At 38.2% G+C, this 22,725-nt stretch overlaps 1 protein-coding gene across 1 annotated transcript; it reads right to left on the minus strand.

Annotated features, from left to right (window-relative positions):
- Positions 1-936: 936 nt before the first annotated feature.
- On the minus strand, positions 937-20,997 carry CFAP97 (cilia and flagella associated protein 97). Its single transcript, XM_060778636.2, has 6 exons — positions 20,659-20,997; positions 17,378-18,272; positions 17,217-17,288; positions 6,498-6,766; positions 5,037-5,187; positions 937-2,255 (listed from the first exon to the last, which is right to left on the minus strand). The coding sequence occupies exons 2-6, from the start codon at positions 18,240-18,242 to the stop codon at positions 2,122-2,124; spliced, it is 1,491 nt and encodes a 496-aa protein (XP_060634619.2). The 5' UTR covers positions 18,243-18,272; positions 20,659-20,997; the 3' UTR covers positions 937-2,121.
- Positions 20,998-22,725: the final 1,728 nt, after the last annotated feature.

A 22,725-nucleotide genomic window follows, 5' to 3' on the forward strand; every position in this document is an offset into this window, starting at 1 on the left:
ATCAAACAGATTAAAAGTGATATAAAATACCGAGTCCTGATCTCATACTAATTGGATGCAATTTTCAGGTGTATTCCCTTTACTGGAATCTAACATTCTTCCATGTTTCATCTGGACATTTTATTTATTTATGTATTTATTATTTATTTAACTTGTATACCGCTACTCCCAATTTGGTTCAGAGCAGTTTACAGAAATAGATTAAAACAATGTTTAATGTTATACTGATATTTAATTATTTATGTTACAATTGTTTTTAATTGCCCTATACTTGTCTCGTGATGTTTTGTATCAATGTTGTTCACCGCTTTAAGTCGCCTGAGGGCTGAGAAAAGCGGTATATAAATAAAGTAAATAAGTAAATAATAAATAAATAAAACAATACAATTAGCTTTAAAACAACCACAACAATAACAGTAGGTAGCATGTAAAAAAGGAGACAAAATCAAAGCCATTTTAGACCTCTCAATGGAAATTATAAGGAGTATAAGTGGACGTAACCAAGGTGTCTAAATGGGATCAGGTACTGACTGACTATGCAGCACCCTAGCAGTCATACTATAAGGAATTATTTTGAAATATTTGACTAAATACTCATTCTGAAAAAAAAAACAAGAATGTAAATGGATGCTTGAAACAGAGGATTTCAACATCAAGATAAGTGATTTTAATGTTTTTATATGTGCATAGGCTAGTTATGTTTGCCGTTTATATGTTGTGCTCTACCCTGAGTCCCCTTTGAGGTGAGAAGGGCAGAATATAAATGCTATAAATAAATAATAAATAATTCAAGAAAACAAGACATTAAGTACAAAACATATGATAAATAATGGATCTTCATGGAGAAAATATTGTTTTTAAATAAATAAAGGAAAACGAAGGGAAATTCTGGAGTTGGCAAGACTTACAGAGACAAATTCAATTATAAGCAGAATGTGAACACAACTGAAAGACACACTTTATTAGAGTTTAATAGTGTTGATTTTGTTACAACACAAAGGTAAATGGTTCAGAATATAGTGCAATGCTGAACACTAGCATAATTAGTCATTTTGCTTAGGTTTTAAAGATTGACATACAAATCTGCTATAACCAACCAAGTACAATACTATAACTACATTATTTAAAACTAGTACAAGCTGTAATGTTTTATCAAAGAGGAAAATGTCACTGGAAAATTTAAAAGTGCTTGCAGTTAGAAAGTGCATCCACAAAATAGCTGCTCATTGGTATTTATTAAAGAAACATCACTGAACAATCAGCATAATTCTGCACATATATTGCACAGCCAGAGTTACCCAAAGGTCACGTTACAAGGCCAACCAAAGATAAAGCTCTTACAGAGACCACTCTTCCACATTATTTGCTTGAAAACATACCACTTCAGACATTAAAATTGTCAATGTTCTGAATTTAATACACAATTGAAGATGCGTCATTGAATTTAGATTCAGTTTATGAAGTACTGCAGAAAGTGGATGAAATTAAGCATGAAAACACTGAAATTGTTCTTGGAATGCAAATATGGAAAAAAGCAGATTTGGCTCTTTCAAAAGGATTCATTTCATGGCCACCTAAGCATTCGATAATAAATAACAATGTAACTGTATGACATATGTTCTCTCCCCAGTTACCATTAAGATTGCATACATCGTTATCATAAACACTATTGATTTATATATACTAAAAGGCTGCATAAATACACTACACTGAATTAAAAATGGCAGCTACATTCATTATGTAAGAAAGCAAAATTCAAGACTTAAAAACAGGCCAGAAAATTTATTGTAAAATATAAAATGAAAAGCAGTTCCCCCTTCTGGTTCCAAAATGGCAATTATCAAACCTAAATTTAATGGGAGAGTAATAGTGTTGCCATTTTTTTCTCTGTATAAGAGGAAATACTGATTGAGAAAATACTATTCAAGAGATGGAACAGAGATTTTGCCTGCAATTAAATAAAATGAAATAATTTAACCATTGTTGTTTCCCTTTGTAGTTAATATCACTTCTGGATGTCCTTTAATCACCAATGGTGAATATTACAATACTCTTACACAGAATTACAGCAATCTGCAAAAACGTCAGAATTAGAAATCTGGTAGTGCAATGCATGTAAACTTATAACCAGGCACCACGAATGCTAGTAGGATTCAATTGTTGCAGAGAACTTCTGTATGTGTCAAAAACTGGTCTTTCACTCCTCCGGCTTATTGTACTGGATGCGCTGTGGCTGGATGGTCGTGAAGCGACTCCTGGTAGAAAGAGAGAAAGAGATCAAGGCTGGGTGTAATGTGGTCTAAGAAATGAGGGGTCCCTTAACGCATGTGTGACGGGGGGAGGGGGGAACCTTCCTTTTCAATCCCAACGCTGCCACCAAATGTAATGTGGCCAGGGACCCGGGGAATAATACTTAACTAATATATTCCCTAGCACACACACCCACACGTTCCTTCAGCTGTTATATTGCCTACAGCTGACCACCAATTTGAAGGATCAGAGTAAAGGATTTTATTTACTAAGGCTCCAATTGGACACCAACACAATCCTGTCACAAAGCTCGATGTGTGTTGAGGAAACGTGAATGTGCATTAGTAGAATTACTGCCACCACTCAAATGGATTTGAGAAAATTATCTTGATGTTAGGCCAGAGGTAAAGCTTGTTGTTCCCCCAGCCCTTCCTTTAACTCCCTTTAAAATGTCTGAGGTAAAAAGATGTTAGAATTTACTGGAACAGATCTAATGGAATGAATCAATGTGGAGGCTCTATTGAAAGTTGAACTAGAACAAAGTTTATTTATATACCAGAACAAACAACTAAATTCTACTTTGAGTTACACAAGCGTATTTGGTTATCACAGCACAATCTTCTCAAACGATTTCTGGGTCCTAACAAGCTTGCTGGACTCCCCAACTGGGTATCTTTTCTTCAACGTGAGCAAATTCCCTCTGACAGACCAATCCTGTCTGTCCCCTCAGAGTATCTAGCTTCCCTAGAATACCCTGTCCCTTAGAGAGTAAAAACAACTAGTGTGTTAACACCCACACCAGTTCACAGGTGGCTAACGACCCTCTAGGCCACTCTCTATAGCCACACCTGCCTTCAAACACTCTCCCTCAGGAAAGCTTCAGCTCACTCGAAATCCACCCAGATCAAAAATCCAATCTCTCTCTCTGTCAGAAGCTGCCTGCCTTTTTTTACACTCACAGCTCCAGCTCCTCCCATGTGTCCTAGCCAATCCTGGGATAGCTGAGCTCCTCCTCTCTGCTGATCTGCCTCTCATTGTATTCCCTCACTAACATGAAGGCCGGCTTACTGACTTCTAGGCTTTGGCTTCGGCCTACAAAGGTACGAGTCCATTACACTGGGCAAGAAGAGTCTGAAGAAATAGTCTAAAACAGGCACGGGCAAACTTTGCCCCTCCCGGCGTTTTGGACTTCAACTCCCACAATTCCTAACAGCTGGTAGGCTGTGGGAGTTGAAATCTAAAACACCTGGAGAGCCAAAGTTTGCCCTTTCCTGATCTAAACCCTATGCAACAAACTTCACTTAAAGGGTTGAAAATTCAGGGCTGGATTCCAACATGTGGGGCTTTTGCTTGTGCAAATCAGTTCTAATACTCTTCCCACTGTCCTTGGAGGTTTCCAAACAGCAACTTCTGAGGGCTGTGATTTCTTAGGGGGAAACCTTCTTTGCACAAACAATAGGTTCATCTTTGACTCCAACTCACAAAATGAGGGACATTAGCTCTCAAACCACTCTGAAGTTTAGTTACAAAAAGGGGCGTGATAACAGAAAGCGAGATGAAGTCTACCCCTAGGAAGGGAAAAACACTCCTGTAGGAGTTATCATGGGGAAAAGGTGTCTTTACTGAAGCTTTATCACCAATCCTTGTTTCCATGAAAACCCCAATTGTACAGGGACAGAAAGTGAGGGAAAATCTGAACAGGGGCACAGACAGCAAACTAAACATTACAATGGTGTTAGCCCTTCCTTATGCTATCCAAAGCTTTATTTGAGTTGCACTTTAAAAATGTACCTGTTCCAACGTACATACAAATTGAACTTAAGAACAAACCTACAGAGCCTATCTTGTTCGTAACCCAGGGACTGCTCGCACTTTTCTTGAAAAAGGATTGTGAAGTACAGAAATAATGAAGGCACTTCAACATTAGTGAGAATGACAGTCACTTGGTAGTTATATTGCCTAAGGCAGTGGTTCTCAAACTGTGGGTCCACAGGTGTTTCAGCCTACAATTCCCAAAAATCTCAGCCGGTTTACCAGTGGTTAGGATTTCTGGAAGTTGAAGGCCAAAGCATCTGGGGACCCACAGGCTGAGAACCACTGGCCTAAGGCATTCTGTTTATAAGGGTGAAAAATGCCTGAAAATGTGATTTTTAATTTTTTTAAATCAAAACTTAGTTGAACATTGATTCCAACACAGCTTAAATAGTCACCTGTAAAAATTTAGGCTGGAATTCTGGGTTGCAGTTTAACAGATTCATAATCAAAATTAGAGAACTATAATTGCTCTGTATTTAGTAAATTACCTTCTTTCTGTCCACCTTAATAGCCAACAAACAAACCAAGCAAACGAAGTTGTTCAGCTATAATTGGGGCACAATGAGAACAATGTTTCCGGCCCTGACCACCCATAAGTGAGGATTTATCAATCAGAAGTAGGACTCCTGTTGCAATTCCTTATACCCTTGTTCACTGGTGAAAGGGGGCCAAAAACATCTTCCTTCTACACCCATCAGCGGCTAAACAGATCCCATTTGACTGATTTGGCCCATAGCTATTAAAGTGGGCTGGGATTCAGGCCAGGAGAACTTATTATTTTTGCATACATATCTAAGTAGCGAATGTCAACATTAATATCTATTTCTTCACCTTTTTCACTTGAATAATGGCGGAGTGCCACACAATTGAATCTTAGTGAGATTGAGGATTATGTATATGTGTCTGCAAAACTATTCTCTACATACACTAAATATACAAAGAGAGAAAATTATCACATTGCAGCTACTTACGAGAAGGGCTGTGGTGGCTTAAAGCAGACTTCCCTCTCCTAGGAGTCGGAGCAGCACTAAGGTAACTCATTTGTCGCTGATAGTCCATGAGTTGTTCTGAGCGCCTCAAACCAACGGTGGGTTTCACTGCTTCAAGTCTCTTCAAAAAAGCCTTAATTTAATTTGTTTAAAAATTAGTTTTTTTTTCATCACCAGTTATTGAGAATTTATGTCAGAATCATGCATAGTTATCTCACTATGACCAGGCCAAGTCTATCGACATAACACTTCTTGTATATGTAAGTATTATGGAATATAACACTGCACATGAGCACATTTGGGAAAATATTTTCAGCTGGGACAGAGAATTCCCTTATGTGGCTATTTCAAGCACTAGTTTGTTCATCGTTTAATGGACATGTACATGGAAACTCAAATGCCACAATATAAGAGGAAGTGAAGAAGTGATAGAAGACTCTGGTTTATTAAGCTACAACCTGATTATTCAGTAAGGCTCAAGAATGTTGTAGCAATCAATGGTAAATATACACTCATGAACCATTTATGCCTTTGCGGTTGTTCCATCACAAAAGAATACAATGATGCTGGAGAATGTCAACTGATGGATTGGGAGGAGGGGGAAGTTATGCAAATAAAGTCTAACAAACATTATGAAAACCTGACCACTGTGGAGACACACTTTAGCCCATTCAGAACCAAAAAGGAGCAGCAGCACACAGAGCTGTAGTATTTCATACTTATTTGACTCAAGAGATGTTACTATGGTTACTACAATGGTTTAACAGCAATGGAACAAGCAAAGATGCAGGCAACTTAGGCTTTCAGGAATGAAAAACATCTCTAGGAGAGGGCTTGAAGGTGGGTATCAGTGGTGGCAGAATGGCCCAGAAAGGCCATATGTGACCTGTGGCCTACACTTTCCCACGTTGCCTACTCTAATCCTTCCCTTTCTCTCAAAATGAGAAGCTGTGATCCCATACGCACAGGGGAAGTGGCCATCACCACATACATGTAAGGTCTTCTGGTGACAGCGAGAAACTCTCTTGCTAGTGCTAGGGTAGCCACTGCTGGCCACAGATTTGTGTTTTTCTCTTCAGGGATAATAATCCAAATACATGGAGCAGAACAAGAGTTCTACCACAATCAGACTCTCCTCTTAATTATGGTATTTAAGTGTAGGGAAAAAAGAAGAGAAAAAGGAGAAAGTAAAAAGAGAGAGGGAGAAAGACAGATAAACTTTGGTATGAGCAATATGTGACCACTTGGGAACACCATTCTCTTTTCTGATTCACCCTCAAGAAACACCTGGTTTGTACTCAGGTTCATGTGCCCTGAATAAGCATGCATTTATAAGGGGCATCTGCCTTCAGCCACATAATTGTCATATAATATTTCTCTGCCCATGACTCAAGGCTGTATTTGCTACCGAAAAGGTCTGTTACAGTAAGAACTTCAACTAACCAGATTCTCTCTGTCAATCCTTTGCTGTTCCCTCTGCCTGTTGATAGCACTGTGGTACATCTTAGCCGTTGGGCCTGAAGGTTTTTTCACTGAAGCACTTTTGCTTCTGGGTTTTGTAGCTTGCTTTGTCAGTTCTTTTAAGAGCCGTTGGTTTTCCTGATCAATCTGTCGCACTTCTTCATTTGTGAAAGAGTAGTTTTTCCTTGACCCTAGAGAAGACTGATCCAAGACCATCTTCTGTTGTTCCTTTTTCTCCAACTGCAGAAACGCTTTTAAGAAAATCAAATCAACATTTAAAAAATGAAGTGAACATTTAAAATTAAATGACTTCTCTGTCAGCGCTTTTAACATAATTATTTCATATGGGTTTGAAAACAACTCTAAATTGAAAATGTCTAACAGGAACCTGTGGTACATATCATTATTGCAGCCATGGCACTGGAAGATGTAAATACACACCCGTGTACATGCTCACTCAAAAATAAATCCCAGTCTGTTCAGTTGAACGTATGTGTGTGTGTGTGTGTGTGTATGTGTGTGTATATATATATATATATATATGCATAAAACTGTATTGTTAATAATCCCAAATGTAAGAAGTATGCAGAATTGCTTCTGACTTCCAAAATATATAAGGCACATTCAATTGTAAGCACTGCCTTCAATTATTCCTAAAACAGAAATGTTTTTAGGATGAGAATGCCAACATATGGATTCTTAAATTTAACCTACAGCTCAGTAATGGGAGCATTAGTAATCTGAACAGAGATCGTAGCTAATTTTGAAAATGTATATACAACTGGCATACTTTTCACTTGCAAATTTAGTGCATACTATCTGTCACCATAAAAGGTGATCAATTTACATTTCTCATAATTGTCAATGTGCATTGTGCTGAAAAAGGTCATGGACATTGGGTTATTTTAGTCTATTCAAAATTGTAGAGTTTCAGCACTGGAGAGCCCATTCTAGCTTTTGTGTATGCGGGGCATCAATGGATCAGGCACTGAACTGTGGTTAAACTGTACAAGATGAGTAGTATAACATATATTAACAGTATTCTCAGGAGTCTCATAAAAGGCTCAAATCTTAGTCCAGCTATTTCTGAATATCATAAAGAACTGGAATGTCATCACATTTTGCTAACTGGATTCAGGACTGCCCTACCAATCTTAACACAGAACAGTTTAATTCAAAAGCTTTTAATATTCTTACTTCTTTACAGACTTATTTTTGTTCAAAGGAAGTTATTTACTCTATAATACCATGTTAACACTTGAACAAGTTAAATTACTTGTGAGATGACTAAAGACTTACTGGGATGTCAGTTGTTTAAATAGTTTTAGGAACTACAAGGTAGGTAGCACAGCTCCTTCAGAAGACATTTGGAAGGAGAAATGTTACAGGAACATATGGTGTGGTAAAGAGATTGTTGTCCTTATGTGCCTTCAAAATGATACTGACCAACCCTATCATAGGTTTTTTTGATGACATTAATTCAGAAGAAGTTTGTCACTAACATCCATGGGTTTTCTATGGCTGAGTGGCAACTTGAATCTTGGTCTCCTAAATTTATAGCCCAAACTCTAAATATTATTATCCTACTTGGCCTTTTGGAAATTCTACACCAACGAGACTCTACACTATCATTTGAAAAGCTTTCACTGTGCCCACTATGCTGAACTGCTGAGGTCAATCATCATGAAAAGAACATTTGAGAAAAGGGCAGTAGACTGACAAAAGAGAGAGAAGATGAGCTACAATTCAGAAACATGTGGTGATTTTTTGAAGAAAGGGAGAACCACACTACATGGAGGGGGTCAGGAAACAGAGAAAGAAACCAATACAAATTCTCAACTTGGATGAAACACTACAATAATAAAGAGCTGCTGCTTAGTGTACAGTATTATGAGATTGGCATACTAAAGAAAAATGATCAATTATTCCCACCACAAACCAAGGGCAATAGAAAATCGGTGCTTTTCTCATGAAATCAAGATACTAATGTAAATAATACAACAAAGGCAAACACCAAGGACTATGTATTTCCTCAAAAATAAACAACATTGATTCAAAGTCTTCCAAAATTGATGTTTAGCATTACTATCTTATACTAATGCAAATCTCAATCATTTTGCATTTATTCAATCATTCCTCAAAAATGAAAATATAATCAAACATTGAAAGCAATTCAATAAAATGAATAATACTGATTGTTGGGTGATAACCAGCATCAATTAAGATGCATGGATTTATGGCACGATACAAACAAATGAGTCCAAGAATACAAGAATAAGTTTAAAATAACACTCCTTAGCATTTATTCAAAAACAGAATAATTTAAATTCTAGTTATTAAACAGGTAAAAGCGAAGAAATACCCCTGAAAAGAAGATCACATGACTGGCTCACATCCTTTCTTTTATTCTAAAACAAAGATCTCAGTTATAGTCTACAAGAACATGAAATGCAACAGTTGCAAAAAAACAAACAAAACCCAAAACAAAACAAAACAAAACCCCAAATATATAATGGTCTATTTTAGATAATATTAGAAATTTGTACAACCTTTTTTAAAAGAAAAAGCACTCAGAGCTTTGGGTTCATATCATGCATGGACACCTCCAAATATCTTCTCATGTTGGCCTTATTACTCCTGAGACAATTCATTATAAAATTATGACATAACCAGAGCTAACCAATACTTCATTTAAATATAACAGATTGCACTGAAAAAGGGAGTTTTCATAGATTCCTATATGAAGTCCTGTTGTACATTTTTGGGACAATGGGTTAGCATTTTGGGGATTGAAGTGTAGAGAGTGCTGGCTTGTATGTTCCCTTTCCTCCTTTATTATGGCCTTGGCTGACTTCCAGTTTAGATTAACTGACACTTTTTATATCTACATTTGAACAAATGTCGACCTTAATTATTGCTGAAAGATGTGAATACAGCTGACATTTCAACTAATCAGAATTAACACTAACAACAATTTAAAACTTGGAAATACTAAAAAATTCTCATTTCTGCCTCATGGCCCCAGAAGTTAGATGAAGGGAGAATGTGCCATAGTATTATGAGCTGAATGTAGCAGCCACTAGAAGCTACTTCTGCAAGATGCCAAATGCAAAATAGACATTCAAACCAGCATGTTTACAGAAAGAAAGGAGGGAACACATTAATATGGTTTGGAAACCAAGCATGTTTTATCTTTACTCTTTTCCCCACTGCCTCTTCTAACCACTTATTTCCTAAATTGCATGGTTCTGTAGAAAGGGAAGGTCCATGACCTCCATTAAACCGTACATGTGTGCTATATGAACAAATATAAACAGAAGTCAACCTTTTACACATATTTGTTTGAAACACAGACACTCAAGTCCAAAGGAATGAGCATTTCACTTCAAGATGCTATACTTTATGGGAAATGGCTGGAATCCAAATAGCTATTTAACACTACCTCAAAGCCATCTACTTATTCAACATTCTTCCCTTCCAGCCTTACACTTTTTGGTTGTAGGTAAAACAGGAAACTATATTCCACATAACAAATTGCTTCAATGGTTTCCATATTTCAAATGGTTTCTTTGCCCCTCAGCATTGGATGCTGCTGGTCAGAAGCAGGTTTCAATTCAACACATTCACTATGGTATAGCATTACCCACTGTTACTTTTGCCATGAAGGCCATAATTAATTCCCCCCCCCCCCCATTCATTGGCCTTGCTTAATCTAGAGTAGTAAAAGATAACACATCCTTACTGGCAAAAGCTCTGGACATACCTAGGAGTGAACGGACCTGCTTAGATATCACTAGTTGAACCTGTAAATGGTACATTGTCACAAAGTGATGTTTAATCCCAAACTCAGTGATTCATTCAGTTTGTTGAATGAATAATGTGTTTGGGAAGCAAGGATTAAAAATGTCGGCTTGATCAACAACAAAGCAACCCTTGTTCATAGACATAACATAAAAAACCAAGAGTCTTTTGGGTTCTTATATGGTTCTGTATCCAATAATAACCTTCTCTATGTTTCCCTTGTTCTATTCCTATGTTTAACATACCGGAATGGGGAAAAACAACTATACAATACTAAGTATTGAAAAGTCACTTACACATCTCAACCCTTCATTGCTTGCAGCCTCTATATAGACATTTTCTTCTACATTACAGTGCTTTAGTTTTCTGCAATGGACAAACCACCCCAGTCTTGCTCTATCATACAGTGCCTATGGAGTACAGTTAAAATCTATTGTTTAATATGCAAAAACAAAGACATTCATGTAATGTAATTAAAGTTTAAAACTCTAACAAGATTAAAATAATTCCTAGTACTATGAAGTGAAATTGTGCAACATTGTAAATGTTGGCAAAGAAGAAAAAAGCGAATAATGTAAGCCCCTGGAGTATTTTTCATGAGCAGTGTCCTTGACAAAAGAGGTCCAGTAAAAGTGGCAAGTTATCATTTTCTGTTCTCACCATAGGAATGCTACAGCTGAGTGTTTTTATATGCAGAAAACGTACTTAAGAAATTATTAAAACCAATCTGGTGCCAGTTTTCTTATATGGATTAAATAGAGGCTATTTGCTTGATACCTGAATTTAAGTTAAGAGCACAAATGACCTTGCTTGCTCTTTCTTTTCACCATGGATAGAGGCTAATACAGTAATCTAGAAATGGGAATTTTGCTTTCCTTCAAATGATGTTGAACTGCAACTCCCAGCAACCTAAGAAGGCAGGTTTAATGGAAGGAGTACTGGCAATTGCTGTCTGATCACCCTCCTTAGATCACCCTCTTAGCCAAATTAGTTATCTATGTGATCAATCATATTAGGTTGAACGAGCAAAACCGAAATAAAAAATAAGGCTTAGATGATACTGAACAATAGATGCCATCACCTATGAACCTTTTGGGACAATTTTCCCATAGAAGCTCATATCTTGGGCCAAAAGCCTTTATTCGAAAGGATTGTGCCCATGCATAAGAATGCATTGGGAGAGAAACATTCTCTGGAAGACTTCATAGTTACCTTCAAAACTGTATAAGTGACATCATATAGATGCTGCACAATCCAAAATGGCAGCATCAAAGAATCAGGTACCAGCTATGTTCTCAGAACATTGTTGAAAATGGGCATAAGTTAATAAGATTTAGGGCCGAAGGACGAAGCGGGTGAAGAGGTTTTTAAATGGGAGCCTATAATCACAACTTGTAGTTTTTGGAAGTCAGACCATGACTTTTGATTGTATTTGTAGAATCTGCAAAAGCATCCCAAAAATTAATTACTTCAGCACATTTCACAAAGAAAACTTGGGGATGTGTGTATAGAATTTCATACTAAGTATGCAAAATAGAAATAAAAACCTAAAGAAGTAACATTAGCTTGAAGTACAGACCAAAATGTTTTCATTAAAAAACGCCAATATATTTAGTACCTTTTTTCTTTGGATTTAAAAAAAGGATTTTAGAATACACACAATGCATAGTGTTATGATACTACTAAACCTAAAAATTAAAACACCTAACTATAAAATGTGTTTTGTACGTAAGTTATTTTTTGTGACAGGATAACTTCAACCAGGATTTTTTTTATAAGGCAAAAAAAAATCGAGTTCACACTGGAAAGTTTTGATGCATCTAAAATAACAACTGGTGCTGTGGATTTTAACCATCTTTCTCAAGAAAGACAGCTATTTTGTTATACCTGATTACTGGACAGCCATTTCTATGTGCTGATACTTTTACCAAGAGTCAGTCCCTAAATGTATTTGCTGCGTTCTCCTTTTGAACAGAATAACCTGTAATCAAGACTATAGGCCAGGGGTCCTCAAACTTTTTAAACAGAGGGCCAGGTCACAGACCCTCAAACTGTTGGAGGGCCGGATTATAATTTGAAAAAAAAAAATGAATGAATTCCTATGCACACTGCACATATGTGTGGTGCAAAAAACACTTAAAATACAATAATTAAAATGAAGAACAATTTTAACAAATATGAACTTATTAGTGTTTCAATGGAAAGTGTGGGCCTGCTTTTGGCTGATGAGATAGTCTTGTTGTTGTGTGCTTTCAAGTTTTTTCAGACTTAGGTTGATCCTGACCGCGGGCCGGGTAAATGACCTTGGAGGGCCGTATCCGGCCCTCGAGCCTTAGTTTGAGTACCCCTGCTATAGGGCATCATTTGTTAGCAATTAAAAGATATTCTCATAAGCAAAATGCAAGTAACTCTCATATATTTGTTCTTTTAGTGGACTGAATGGAAATACATACAGATATACATACATATAACTATTTCTCCTGTTAAATAAGTGTGCCATTTCAGCACCTAGAAAGTGTTTTCATAATTAGAATGTAAGTATAACTATGTACTGTACAAAACAGCAGTAGATTGTTTAATTGCAAACACCAAGACATATGAAATGTTATCCAATGTTCTTTTCTGCGCTTCTCAGTAGAATTCCTCTTTCAGTTTAATTCTCTCCTCTCTTTAGTAATCTCACCTATTTTTGTTTGGCAAATTCCAGAGAACTAGGATGCTTCATCAGATTGGACGGTATCAAACTTTCTGGAGAAACCTTCTTTCTAGCTGTTTAACCCTTGAAACACTTCTGGCACTGGAAAGTGTATTGCCAGCATGTACAGAACCTGCTTATGTGACATCAGCAGTGCATCATAATAGATTGCCACAGGGCATCTCATATGGGAAAAAGTCTATATGAATGTCCAGCTCAGCCAATAAAATGTATGAGATGGTGGCAATGTGATACTGAAAATTAGCTACTACCAGCACTATGACCAAAGCAGTGCAGTGCGGTTTCTGAAGATGCCTATTGCAGAGCATCCAATTACAGGAAGAGAGCTGGATAATGTCTCTGTTCATCTCTATGCTGCCTAGAAAGATAGCCTTGTTAGAGTGGAAGGCTTGTGCTGCTGAAAAGCTAAGTTTGGGGAAGGGCTTTGGGCTGTTCCGTGTGCAGTGACAATAAAAGTGATTTGTGATAGTGCAATACAAACATACTGATTGTAATTACTGAAGAGGATGCCAGACAGAGTACATACCATACAATAAATACCTCTACTACTTTTCTCTTTTAATGCTATGCACTGTACAGTTAAGTAAGCCAAGCCAATTAATGAGGGGAAAAAACCTACTGTAGAGAAATGTAATTCATTAAAAAAAATTATCCCCTTCCACCTACACACATTAATCAATTTTGTGGTGATCTGGAAGCTTTCTTTTGCTGTCTACAACTCCAGGAATACTTCAAGAAGAGGGACATCGGCCAGAAGAACAGTTCACAAGCATAAACACTACATGAATATGGTTCCACGGGCTACTAAAAGAAGAATTGTAATAACTTTATTCTTGTATCCTCCCGAAGGGACTCGGGGCAGCTTACACACAACACAAAGTGCCTTCAAAAACAGAACATAAAACATAATGTAAAATACTATTGAATAAAACAAATAGGCATATAAGACAACAACTCAAGACTCTTCAGAATTCTAGAAGATTAGAACACGGAACTGAATATCTATATAGAATGCTTTCACTATTGTGCCCAGACAGATAACCAACAAGAGGCACACAAAAACTCAGCCATATATGTAGAATGAGGTACCACCCAGAGTGGCAGAAACTTTCCTACATTATTATATGATAGACTAACAAAAGGGAAGCTATGCCTATCATGAACAAGATAAACAACATATAGAAGGCTGAGAGACAACTGCACAACATCACATTTTACACAATGCTCTCTAAATATCTCACTGTGTGTCTGAAGTGACTCCAGAAATTACTCAGACAATTCTCCAGTAATATTTGGAGCAGAATTCAAATGGGAATACTCCGGGAGTCCAAATTGGGTATCTTCTATTTACTACTCAAAATATACAACCAAGACAACTCAGGAAAACCTACTGTCACAAACATGAGAATCCTCACTGTAGGGATATCTGAACATAGGGATTTGGTTCTCAGGTTACATGCCACCAGCACTCCAATTTATGTGAAGGATATCATTGATTTCTCAAGAGAAATACATTCCATCCCCAAACTCCCAGAAAACAATATCCAAAACCTGCCCTCGACTTATACAGGAGGGCAACTTTCATATAAAGGACTGACTTGCAACATGATATACAAAATTAATGGTAATATAGGTGCAAGATCCTGCTACAAACCCGGATGCCAACTCTCTCCACATCTACTCTGGGAGCATTATTACAGCGGTCAATAATAGCAAAATATATCAAAGGAGCATTTAGTTGCTCTCCGTCCAATGTGAATGTCATCCTATGTTGGTAGTTCCCCTACATTCCACATCAAACAGAACGAAAGACGATAAATACACACAAATCTGACACTGGAAATAGCAATACCCCCAAACAACCTTCTTGGACATACCATACAAGTTTTACAAATTGAGGTTCTTCAATAAGAAAATTACCAAGGTAAACTAGAAAGAGAGGAACTTAATTATAGCCATAGATTTCTATTATGTAGTCGAGATATAAACACTTCTCAGTGATATTTTGAAACACACAGAAATCTGGTAAGCTTTCATGCATCCCTTCATCCAGCACTTTGAAAATTTAGGACAATGGACATGATTTGTGTATTTCTGAATCCTACTTTATTCTACTCCATTTCCATAACTGTATACATGCACTTCACACCTCAAGTTTTAATATCACTCCCTACTGCACCTGAAGAAGTGGGTTTGTATTCATATCATATCATGCTAAAATAACCAGTTAAAGGTACTGCCATATTCTTTTTTTCTCCTCTCTCTTTCTTTATTCAGATGTATCAACCTATTATTTCCATTTTTATTTTTAAAGAAAAGCAGTGCCATTCTATACATCTTATTGATTTAAAAATACACTGAACATGATTATCAGTAATACAATTTCCTAACAGAAAAAAATGAAGTTTGAAGGCATATTGAATTATCTTTGACATCAAAGATGGAGCTGCATGGAGCATTAACTGCAAGTGTGGCACAATAATACAGAAGCTGCCCTATATCAGTGCAGACTCTGTGTAGCCAATAGCCAAAGTGGAAGCAGCAATTAAAGGTTGCAGGCAAAGGCCCTTGTCCTCATCATTTACTGCCCAAACTATTTAATTGAAGATGTCATGGACTGAATCTGGGACCTTGTGCTCCACTACTAACATATGGTATTTTCCCCACAAAAGTACACAGGTTTTTCTGAACACGGAATCCATGGTTTCATTTAGCTAGACAAAGAAAGCAAATACATATGAAGACAGAAATGTTCTCAAGCAAAGCAGAGCCTTTTTCAGCCTCAGGAGGGCTTAAATGCAAAAGGGAACTTTCATGTACCATATAAGTCATGTATAATTCTAGGAATTTTAGTTTAAAAAATCAATCCCAAAAACCCGGGCCACCTTATCCATGGGTCAATGTAAGTACTAGCCCTTAACTATTAGATAAAAAAGGGAACCATCCCTGGCAAGAGTGGCAAAGGTTGAGTGTTTAGTCAGTCCTGGTAGAACTTTTAAAAGCACTGATCTCCACTACTTGCTTTGCCGTGGTGTTTTTTCTAGTTTTGAATGTCTAAATGGAAAAGTGGCAGACAGGAGAGCTGGCCTCAAAGTAGCATGAGCACTTTTTCTTATCTGCATAATGACTCTTGGCTTATCCAGGCTACAAATCAAAATCCATAATTTTGGTTCCAAAACTTGCTCTTAACTTATACATAAGTGTATGATGAATATAGGTGCATGGGTGATACCTATGGGTTTAGTGATTCTGTATACTTAAAACTTTGAAGCAAGATACTTAGCTGAGAATCATTTGCTGCAATGATAGAACAGCAGTATGAGTCCTCAAAGAAACTAATACTACCTTAGAAATTAAGATTTTACTTATCAGAAGTGACAGATGAATGAACCAGAGACAGTCACACAGTTGTTATTCTTTAGATAGCTAAATGCCACTACTCTCAGAGTTCAACGAAAATTCATGATAAAAGTTACTGAATACACATGAACTTTAAATTTTATTCTTAGGACTATCCGGATTACTTTCACTTATACATATTATTATGTAAGGAAATGTTGATGAGCTACCAAAACAAGCATCAAGTATGTAAGCAACAATGCTGCAAAATGATGAATACCATGTTTAAATATCAAAAGATAAATAATATTATTGCATCTTATGTTGGTAGTTGATTATTTTGTTGGTTTTTTTAGTTTGATTTGTTATTCAGACATTTGCAAACATTTTAAAAACTTCAATATATGCTAGTTTTGGTTTGAATTTTTTCATATCATTTGATTAGAGCAAACCACAGACCACCTAAAACAGTGCAACCTGGGCCCTGTCACATGCACAATGGAGGATCTTCTCACAGCGACACCACAGCCACTTCAAGTGGCCAGCTTCTGGTCAAAGGACATTCAGCATAATGCTGAGTTCTTTTTTAAAAAATTGTTTGTGTTTTTAAATGCATTTTAACCGTATCCTCAACTTGCTTCTGACACGAGAAATAAAATTGGATTAGGTAAAATTTCTGTTTTGCAGATAATTTCTTTACATAAAATAATTGGGAGTCATCCTATTTTATTTCATCATCCTGTTTCAAGTATAGTTATACAGTTACATTATGCAAGAATACAGCTGTATTTCATAAAAAAGGTTCCCCTCCAACACTTTTAAAATTATTCTGAGAGAAAAATCACCTTTCAAAAGATTATTCAAGTCCAAAGCTTCATTCAGGACCTTTTGATGACATCTGTGATCCAGATCTGGTTCTAATAAAAAGAGAAATTCAATTTTAAAAATTGTATTTATTTGGGGTTTTTTCCAAATTGGCCATCATATTTAGATTACTTAAGCTTACCATATAACTCCTGGCTCACATTTTCTTGCCTTTTAACCTTCAGCTTTTTATCATTGGATGCTGCAACTTCAAAAGATTGGATGGGACTGATATCTGGAGTTGAAAGAGGAGTAACATCAGTCACTGTGTCTTCTGATTCTTCTGCATCATCGCCTAGCTTTGGTTTGATTTCCACTGACTTGATACCTGGGGTAGTTTTTTGTTTTGGAGAAAGTAGTGCTCGGCTATACATGCTGCTCTTTTTTGAAGAAGAACAGGAAGAGTCTGACAAGCCATCATCTGTGTCTGAACAATCTGTATCAGAACTGCAAGATGAAGAGGAGGAGGAGGAAGAGGGATGGACTCCAATAGTCTTGCTACACTTTGCGCCACTTGACTGTTTAGACAACTTAAGCCTAACTTTCTGGTTTCTGCTGTCATCACTGCTGTCTTCTTCATCTGTATAGTAATTTACTTCACATTTTTTACCTATTTCAGGAATCTGACTTGGAATATTTTTTTCATGCATTCCACTACATTGTGCTGAGTTTGTACCAGATGTACTTGCATTTTCTAAATTGAGGGAAGCCAAAAAGGATGCGGCATCCTTAGGTTGATATGCATGACTGCTCAAGGTGTCTTCCTTTTGTAATTCTCCCTCTTTCTCTTGTCTTTCTTCTTCTATCAAGCCACTTTTCATCACTTTAGTTTCGATACTCATGTTAGGATTACTTTCAACTGTAGCTTTTGTTTGTGGATTGTCACCACTGTCTTCTCCATCTATTTTTGTTGTGGTTCCTTTTTTCTTCGGCTCCTCCTCAAAGTCACTGTCAAAAAAGGAGTGATCCACTTCACAGTCTGAAACATCTTCATATCGATGGTCCATGATCAAAAGAAAGTTGATGGCGTATTTCTCCTGGAAATTGAAAACCAAAATCAATACATCAATAGATGGGGCAAACACTTGTTGCTGTGATCCTTTCTCTATAACTTTATTACATCAACCTTATACATGTGCTCTAATCCCTGCATACCAGGACTACTTTTAAAATGTTCCTGTTAGGTTTAACCTTAAATGTGGTTTCATAATGCATCTTATATTAGGAGAAAAGCAATCTATAACATAAACAAATGAATGGAAACCATTTTATTGATATCTTCCTTTACTATTACCCCACTCCTACTATTTCTCTACCTCTGGTTGACATTTTAGTGGGGATACTACCAATCTCCCAAACACACAACTAATGGGATGTCTTTAAGGAAGAGACTTTCAAGGCATTCAATGAAACAAAAACTTATTTATGAAGCCTTATGTTTAAAATAACATACATTTAAGATGTACTTGTTTGCACATTACAGGTTGTACATGGGAAGCCTCCTGAAATACTGCCACAAACTGCAGATTCACATGACAGCAGTAATGTTTGGAAGGGATGACTTACACAGCATACCAGGCAGTAATAAATCATGGTTCTGCAGCTCTGTTGCTATGATACTGCAATAATACTGCAAACAGGTCTGCTAGTACATTTTTAAAAGATTAGACCACTAGTCTTAACACTGCATAAATAATATGTGGAAGGACACAGCCTTACATCCCGGAATATCATGGCAGAATATCCCACAATATCTGTTTTGAACTGGATTATCTAGGTCCACACTGTCATATATCCCAGTTCAAAGCAGATAATGTAGGATTTTCTGCCTTGATATTCTGAGATATAGGTCTGTGTGGAAGGGCCCCCACACAGCTATATAAAATTCCATTTGAGCTGATTATATGGCAGTATGGACTCAGATAATCTAGTTCAAACCATATATTGTGGATTATATGCCTTGATATTCTGGGTTATATGACTGTGTGGAAGGGCCCCAAGTTTGAACTAGATTATATGGCAGTGTGGACTCAGATAATCTAGTTCAAAGCAGATATTGTGAATAATCTACCTTGATATTCTCGGTTATATGACTGTATGGAAGGGCTCTAAAATACCTCATTAAATTTATGGCCCCTTCTACACAGCTATATAGTCCAGATTATCAATCAAATCAGATAATCCATATTATCTACTTTGAACTGGTTTATATGAGGACCCTTCTACACTGCTAGAAAATCCAGGTTATCAAAGCAGAAAATCCACATTATCTGCTTTGAACTGGATTATCTGAGGGCCCTTTCACACAGCCCTATATTCCAGAATATCAAGGCAGGAAATCCCACATTATCTGAGTGTAGACTCAGGGCCCTTCCACACAGTCCTATATCCCAGAATATCAAGGCAGGAAATCCCACAATATCTGAGTGTGGACTCAGATACCCAGTTCAAAGCATATATTATGGGACTTTTCTGCCTGGATATTCTGGGATATAGGGCTGTATGGAAGGCCCGAGTCTACACTGCCATATATTCCAGTTCAAAGCAGATAATGTGGATTTTATATAGCAGTGTGGAAGGAGGCTGAGTCTATACTGCCATATAATCCAGTTCAAAGCAGATAATGTGAATTTTATATGGCACAGTAGAAGGGGCCTGAGTCTACACTGCCATATAATCCAGTTCAAAGCAGATAGTGTGGATTTTATATGGCAGTGTGGAAGGGGCCTGAGTCTACACTGCCATATAATCCAGTTCAAAGCAGATAATCTGGGTATTGCATGGCAGTGTGAAGGGAGGCTGAGTCTACACAGCCATATAATCCAGTTCAAAGCAGATAGTGTGGATTTTATATGGCAGTGTGGAAGGGGCCTGAGTCTACACTGCCATATAATCCAGTTCAAAGCAGATAATCTGGGTATTGCATGGCAGTGTGGAAGGAGGCTGAGTCTACACAGCCATATAATCCAGTTCAAAGCAGATAATGTGGATTTTACATGGCAGTGTGGAAGGAGGCTGAGTCTACACAGCCATATAATCCAGTTCAAAGCAGATAATGTGGATTTTATATGGCAGTGTGGAAGGAGGTTGAGTCTACACTGCCATATAATCCAGTTCAAAGCAGATAATCTGGGTTTTGCATGGCAGTGTTGAAGGTATCGATGCAACTATTACAAAATCCTTTTTAATAATCCTAAAATAGTTCTGATCCTAAGCATTTCAGATAAGGCGTCCTCAACCTGTGATTAAGTAGTGCAATTCAAGCGCAGACCTCCACCCTCTCTTTTAAAATAGGACTCCATCCTCTTCCTTGTGGAGGAAACACACTCGTGCAGGAGAGAGAGAGCAAACCTCCCCTTCTGTTGTGGATACGAAGCCACACTTGAGGCACGCCGCTATTCTTATGGCCCCCTCCCTGGTTACCTTGTCCAAAGGCGGGAAAGCGGGGGCGCCTCTTCCAGCCAGGCCCCTCCAATGGAGGCCGAAGTGATGCTCCCCTCTCAGCCAAAATGGAGGGCTCGGTCCTCCTCCCCGAAACAGAGCCGCTTTCTCCCGCCTCGCGGTTTTTGCGTAACCAGGAAAGGGAGGGAAAAGCCGAGGTTTCCGTGCGCGAAGCTCCCTTTCTGTGCAGCAGGGGGAGGCCGCGAGGCCCCTTCCCCTCAGGCTTTGAGGCCTAGCCGTGAGTGGCACCTGCCAGCGCCAGGCCTTCCCTCAGGACACCGGCTTCGAGGCGCACCTCAGGCGGTTGGCTCTGGCCCACAAGGTGGCTTGTGGCTCAAAGGCACAGCCTTCTCTTTCGAAGTGGGACAGTGGCAGGCAGGCGCTCCAGAAATAGGCTTGTGTAATCCTCCAGATTAGCCTTCCCTTTTCAGCCTCACCCAGGGCCCTGCCACACAGCTGAATAAAATCCCACATTGTCTGTTTTGAACTGGGTTATGTGGCAGTGTAGACTAAGGGCCCTTCCACACAGCCATATAACCCAGAATATAAGGCAGAAAAATCCCACAATGTCTGCTTTGAACTGGGTTATATGGCAGTGTAGACTAAGGGCCCTTCCACACAGCCATATAACCCATAATATAAGGCAGAAAATTCCACATTGTCTGCTTTGAACTGGGTTATATGGCATTGTAGACTAAGGATCTTTCCACACAACCCTGTAACCCAAAATATATGGCAGAAAATCCAACAATGTCTGCTTTGAACTGGGTTATATGGCAGTGTAGACAAAGGGCCCTTCCACAAAGCCATATAACTCAGAATATAAGGCAGAAAATCCCGCATTGTCTGCTTTGAACTGAATTATATGGCAGTGTAGACTAAGGGCCCTTCCACACAGCCCTAAAACTCATAAAGCAAGGCAGAAAATCCCACAATGTCTGCTTTGAACTGTGTTATATGGTAGTGTAGACTAAAGGCCTTTCCACACTGCCATATAACCCATAATATAAGGCGGAAAATCCCACAATGTCTGCTTTGAACAGGGTTATGTGAGTCGACACTGCCATACAATGCAGTTCAATGTGGATTTTATATAGCTGTGTGGAAGGGGCTTTAGGCTGCTTCTATACTGTAGAATTAATGCAGTTTGATGCCATTTTTACTGCCATGGCTGCTCAATGCTATGGACATCTCTTTCTGGATCTACTCTATGTGAAATCCAGGGCCCTTCCACACCCATAAAACCCAGAATATCAAGGCAGAAAATTCCGCAGTATCTGCTTTGAACTGGGTTGGCAGATCATCCACTTCAAAGCAGATATTACCGGATGTTCTACCTTGATATTCTGGGATATAGGGCTGTTTGGAAGGTCCCTGAGTCCACACTGCCATATATTCCAGTTCAAAGCAGATAATGTGGGATTTTATACAACTGTGGAAGGGCTTCAGGCCCCTTCCACACAGTCCTAGAATATCAAGGAAGAAAATCCCACAATATCTGCTTTGAACTGGGTTATCTGAGTCCACACTCAGATAATGTGGGATTTTCTGCCTTGATATTCTGGGATATAGGGCTGTGTGGAAGGGCCCTCAATCTTCACGGCCATATAATCCAGTTCAAAGCAGATAACACAGGGCCCCTTCCATATAGCCCTATATCCCAGAATATCAAGGTAGAAAATCCCACATCATCTGCTTTGAACTGGTTATCTCAGTCTATACACAGATAATGTGGGATTTTTGCCTCGATATTCTGGGATATAGGGCTGTGTGGAAGGGCCTCAGGTCCTTCCATACAGCCCTACATCCCAGAATATCAAGGCAGAAAATCCCACAATATCTGCTTTGAACTGAGTTATCTGAGTCCACATTCAGATAATATGGGATTGTCTGCCTTGATATTCTGGGATATAGGGTTGTGTGGAAGGCCGCTCAGAACAGGGGTCCTCAAACTAAGGCCTGGGGGCCGGATGTGGCCCTCCAAGGTCATTTACCCGGCCCTCGGTCAGGGTCAACCTAAGTCTGAAATGACTTGAAAGCACAATAATA

Source organism: Anolis sagrei, chromosome 5, assembly GCF_037176765.1.
Source record: "Anolis sagrei isolate rAnoSag1 chromosome 5, rAnoSag1.mat, whole genome shotgun sequence".
NCBI lineage: Eukaryota > Metazoa > Chordata > Lepidosauria > Squamata > Dactyloidae > Anolis > Anolis sagrei.